At 37.4% G+C, this 5,512-nt stretch overlaps 1 protein-coding gene and 1 long non-coding RNA gene across 2 annotated transcripts in view; one reads left to right on the forward strand and one right to left on the reverse strand.

Annotated features, from left to right (window-relative positions):
- Nucleotides 1-257, reverse strand: part of knop1 (lysine-rich nucleolar protein 1) — a 10,924-nt gene extending 10,667 nt beyond the window's left edge. Inside the window, exon 1 of the mRNA XM_036211604.1 lies at nucleotides 5-257. Within this exon, the coding sequence (XP_036067497.1) occupies nucleotides 5-97 (93 nt within the window). The 5' untranslated portion in view covers nucleotides 98-257. The remainder of the gene's footprint in view (nucleotides 1-4) is intronic.
- A 71-nt stretch (nucleotides 258-328) lies between these two features.
- Nucleotides 329-3,076, forward strand: LOC118598689. The gene is made up of 3 exons (XR_004947786.1): nucleotides 329-591; nucleotides 1,062-1,320; nucleotides 2,199-3,076. It is a non-coding gene; the product is annotated as an uncharacterized LOC118598689 (long non-coding RNA).
- Nucleotides 3,077-5,512: the final 2,436 nt, after the last annotated feature.

Here is a 5,512-nt window from a genome sequence, read left to right on the forward strand (position 1 = left end):
TTACCTGGTCAATCGTCGTGTCCTCAGTACGTCGCCACGCAGGCTTCTCAGACACAAAAACTACGTCTTGATCGGAATCCGTCTGTGAGCCAAACATGGAACTAAATAAACACGCGGACAGTTGCTAGCACCGCCTCTCACACGCAGCGCGCGCGTGCTAAGCGGCTAAAGACAAAGCCATGCGGATACCCGGCCTAGAGAGCGGAGAAAACTCAAACTTCCATCTTACAAAACGAAGTTTCCGCGGCTGCGCTGAGCCATGCAGGATCTCTCACCTTGGTCACTTTCAAAACACGTGTACCCGATCCCCTTTACATAACCACGCCCTAATCGCGCGCATGTATATTACGTCACTTCCTCTTCACCGCCAACATTTGCGACGGTGGAGAGTTTTGGATTTGATTTCCGACACTTGGGTGATCGGGTATCCGAAACAGAGATCCGACAACTGTATATTTAACAGCTGATCGCCACAGTCGCTACTATTCCACAAACCATATTCCAAAAACATCAATTCTTCTCTCAGTAACGGATCTCCTCCTTCAACAGAGTCACCACGTTCAAAGGATGACTGCAGTTACAACCTGAAAGGTAAATACGACTTAGTTTAAGTCCTTGATATTTGTGCTTCGTTGCTAATTTAAACAGTTCATACATTTCATAAATACAACGTTATCATATTTGTTTACATAAAGACCTCAAAACGTGTTTTGTATGATAGTTTTAATATGTACTTGTAGAATTTTCCTGATGATCATGGAGGACATAAGACGAAATGAGGATTAAAATTATGTTTTTTTAACATTTAATGATTGAAATAGTTGAGAATCAAGAGCAAATGAAAACATGTTTGTAAAAATGAAAACATGTTTGTAAAATCTACAAGTTCTACAGACACATTTCTGTACTGTCACAGTAAATGTTAAAGCTGTTGATGGTTTCATATTTGCTGAAGCAGGAGAAATAACATTACCTTTCGTTTGTAATTACCTTTTAATCTAAATTTTAAATTATTTTCTCTATGATATATATGATGAACACATGAAATTCTCTGTTTTTAGATGGAATATGTCCTGGACAAAAACTTTAACCGGGTCCCCAATTGGTTTTTCTGTTTCTGGTCTCCCAGGACTTGAACCAGGGACCCTCTTACTGTGAGACAAGAGTGCTGACCACTGTGCATCTCTATTTTTTTTTTTTCTTTTTCTCATTTTTTTTCACAGACAACAACTAATGTTCATCACAAAAAGGGAAGCAGTTCTCAGAGAATTTTGTTGCTACCTGGGGGAAGATGATGGGTGTCTAATTCATGAGTACAAGGTAATCCTATATACAAGATCTTCATGTTGTTTATTTTAATGCCATCTTAACATTTATTTTTATTAAAACGCCATATTTCATGTTTATCTTTGTGGGTAGCAAGTCATTTTTCACATCATTTTTAGAGTTTTGTGTGGGTAGTTAGTTTCAAGCTGTTTTATATTTAAGTTGTGCATGTGTAAATTATATTTTGTATTTTTTAATTTAATAATTTTTGTTCTCTTGCAAAAGAGTTGTCTGAGTTACAAATCAGGAGTTACGCACGCACAAATTCAAAGTTACACACAAATCAAGAGTAATGAATGCATAAATCAGCATGAGTCTATTCTCTCTCCATAAGTTTCCATTTACTACAAAACTGTGCCAATAATAAATTTGCTTATTGGACACACCACAATTTTGGGGAAAATAATCTAAATTTATCAACAAAAACATTTATGGAGCTTGGAGAGAGTGATTTTTGGGGCATATAGAAATGTACATATTTCACCAAACTGCAATGGAATTTGTTTTAATATCGCTGAACAGTATAGCTTTTCACTTAATTCCAACCCTCTACAGCAGAGAAGTTGGAAGATGCAATCCTTTCTTCTCTCGCAGTGCGTCTCTGTATTCTATAGAGGCAGATGGGGGTTCTCTTCGTTTGGTTGTTGTGATATCATACTGGCTCATCGATTCAAACAAAGTAATTTTTCCAAAGTTAGATTGAAAACTATTTAAAAAGAGAAATACTCAGAAATGCAAAACAAAATGATTTCTAATTGGGTTTTTTTTCTCTTTTGTAAGAAAATTTGCTGCACATAGATGTAAAAAACTAAAAAAAACATGATTTTCATCGGAGGAAGACTTCATTGTTTTTGTGTTTATTGTATACTCAGGACATCCACTGTGATGACATCCAGAGAGACACGGAGAAGCACAGCATTGGTGTTTGTCATCAAAAAGGAAGGCGCTGAAAGAGAAGATCCAGCAGATGTCGGCGTTTTCTTGAAGGTGTGATTCTACTGGAAAACCTGAGATCTCCAGCCAGAGCATGAGCAGCAATGCTTGGAGGAATCTATGCAGTGAACTTGGCTTACCCAGAAGAACTGAGATACCAGTATAAATTCATTCAGAAGGTGGTCATGCAAATGGATGGGGAAAAGCTTTCCCCAAAAGTCCATGGGTTCAAGAAAAAAACTTTGCACAGAACTCTGCAACACTGAAACCAAACTTCTGGATATGTCTGAGATGTTGTATGTGATTTGAAGACTGTTGGACAAATGACCAAAAAGCCTTAGAGGCTGCAATACCCAAAAGTTGTTTTATGTTGTGCTGTGGAAGTCTCTTTTGTTTATATCAACATACTTTGGGATTGTGGTTGCCATTTTCACTGTTTTATGATATTGTGTTGTATATACAACTGCAAAATTCTTTCTTTGTTTAGTATGATGTTTCATTTATGTCAAAACTCCACGCAGAACGTCATAGTTTAGAGAATGTTTATTTTTCACTGAGCTCTGCACTGATTATTGTTCAGTCAGAGTTGTGATGTTGTATTTACATTTTTTTATATAAACTTGAGGAGACATCTACTAATTAAAGCTGCATTCTTGTATGCCGTTTTAAGTTTAAATAACCTAATAAGTCATTTTGACTTCCGAACAGTATGATGACACGTTTAGATTTGGGGTATTGTTTAAACAAAGCCTGATGAATGTTAGTTTAAAGAAATTGCTTGATACCAGATTTGTTTAATAAAACATTTTTGATACTATTGTGTGTGTGACTGCTAAATTTACAAACACATTTTCACTCTAAAGAAATGGATGGTTTGTACCCAACAAACCTTTAATTAACAAGTAAATGCAAGTACAAAAAAAATAGGTAAACCATGCTAAAAAGGAATAAGCTAAAACAACTGAATAACATTAAGTTATATTTACTCAAATTTATTAATTAAATGTGCAAACAGAAATAAAAGAAATTAAGTAAACCATACTAATAAGGAATAAGCTAAGACTACTGAAATAATTTAGGTTGTATTTACTCAAATTTATTAATTAAAGCAAACTTACATTTTTTATGTTGGATTTACATAATTAATATTCGTGCAACACTCTTGACAAAGAAAAATTAAGTCAATTGGAAAATACATTTTTTTCAGTGTAGATAAGGGCGGTGTAGTTGGGGCTGTGTTCCTCGACCTGAAAAAAGCTTTTGACACTATAAATCATAAAAAAACTACTGACCAAACTAACAAAATTCAATTTCTCCTCAAAAACTGTAAAATGGATGGAATCCTATTTATAATAATGCATTTTATTTGAAAGCGCCTTTCAAAACACTCAAGGACACTGTACAAAGTAATATGTATATATAATATATATATATATATATATATATATATATATATGTATATAAACACAATAACATAATTTAAAGATAAATTAAAAAAACAATAAATAAGTTGACATCATAATAAAATCAAATTAAAAATGAATGAGCGTCATGAATTTGGGAAAGCAGATTTGAACAGATATGTTTTGAGTTTGGATTTGAAAACAGAAAAGGAGTCAACATTGCGGAGATCAGGAGGCAGAGAGTTCCAGAGTTGAGGAGCCGAGCGACTGAAGGCTCGGTTCCCCATGGTAACCAAGGGGGCATGATTGACGGAAAGCTGAAGGGAGGAGGAAGACCGGAGAGAGCGGGATGGGGTTTTAATATGGAGAAGATCAGATAGATACGAAGGAGCCATGTTATGGAGGGCTTTGAAAGTGTAAAGAAGAAGTTTGAATTGAATCCTGAAAGTAACCGGGAGCCAGTGCAACTGTTGGAGAACGGGAGTGATGTGGTGGAAGGAGGGAGTTCTGGTGATGATGCGAGCAGCTGAATTCTGGACCAATTGTAATTTATTTATTGTCTTATTGGGAAGACCAGACAGGAGGGCGTTGCAGTAATCGAGGCGGACTATGAACTAGAATGGAAGCTGATTGGACGGTGAGTGAGGGGCGGAGACGATTGATATTACGAAGATGAAAGTAGGCAGACCGGGTAATACTATTGATGTGAGATTGAAAGGATAATGAACTGTCGAGGATGACACCCAGACTCTTAACCTGAGGGGAGGGAGAAACCGAAGAGGAGTCAATGGAAAGAGTGAAGTTGGAGACTTTGGAAAGGGTGGATTTAGAACCTACAAGGAGTAATTCGGTTTTATCACTGTTGAGTTTGAGGAAGTTTAAGGTGAACCAGGTTTTAATTTCAGACAGGCAGGAGGAGAGGGAGGATGGAGGAAGAGAAGAGTTGGGTTTACTAGACAGATAGAGCTGGGTGTCATCAGCAAAACAATGAAGATCAATGTTAAATTTACGGAATATATTGCCAAGGGGAAGGAGGTAGGTTATGAAGAGGAGAGGACCGAGAACTGAACCTTGAGGAACACCAGAGGAAATGGGGGAGGGATTTAAGTGATTTCAGTTGGATGAATTGGGTGCGGCTTGTAAAGTAAGAATTAAACCAACTGAGGGGGGTGGACTTGATACCAAGAGATGATAGTCTTTGCAGGAGGATGGAGTGAGATATGGTATCAAATGCCGCACTTAAGTCGAGGAGGATGAGGATGGTGACGAGTCCAGAATCAGCTGCTAGGAGGTCATTTGTGATTTTCAACAGGGCAGTTTCTGTGCTGTGTTGGGGACGGAAACCTGACTGAAATGGCTCAAAGAGACCGTTTTGACTGAGATGAAGGTGAAGTTGGGTGTCGACTATTTTTTCTAGTATTTTGGAGATGAAGGGAAGATTGGAAATAGGACGGAGATTATTAAAGGAATTTGGGTCTGAACCGGGTTTTTATTTATCTAATAGATCTCAAACTGTCAGGATAAATCATCATCATTCCCCTCCTATCCCCATCTCTAAAGGTGTTCCGCAAGGTTCCATTCTAGGGCCTCTACTTTTCTCTCTCTATATAATGACCTCCCCTCTGTTTGTTCTGACGTCTTTGTGCAGATGTATGCTGATGACACTGTCATTTATGCACATGGCAATAACACATCTGAGGTGGCTGAAAATCTTACTAAAACAATGGGCCGGGTTGCGGAGTGGTTGGAACAGTCAAATTTGAGTCTAAGTGTGAACAAAACTGTTGCAATGTTCTTTTCTAAAACAAACTGTAAACATGTCCTGGCTGATGTTTCTGTGGCAGGAAAGA

Source organism: Oryzias melastigma, linkage group LG1, assembly GCF_002922805.2.
Source record: "Oryzias melastigma strain HK-1 linkage group LG1, ASM292280v2, whole genome shotgun sequence".
Taxonomy (NCBI): Eukaryota; Metazoa; Chordata; class Actinopteri; order Beloniformes; family Adrianichthyidae; genus Oryzias; species Oryzias melastigma.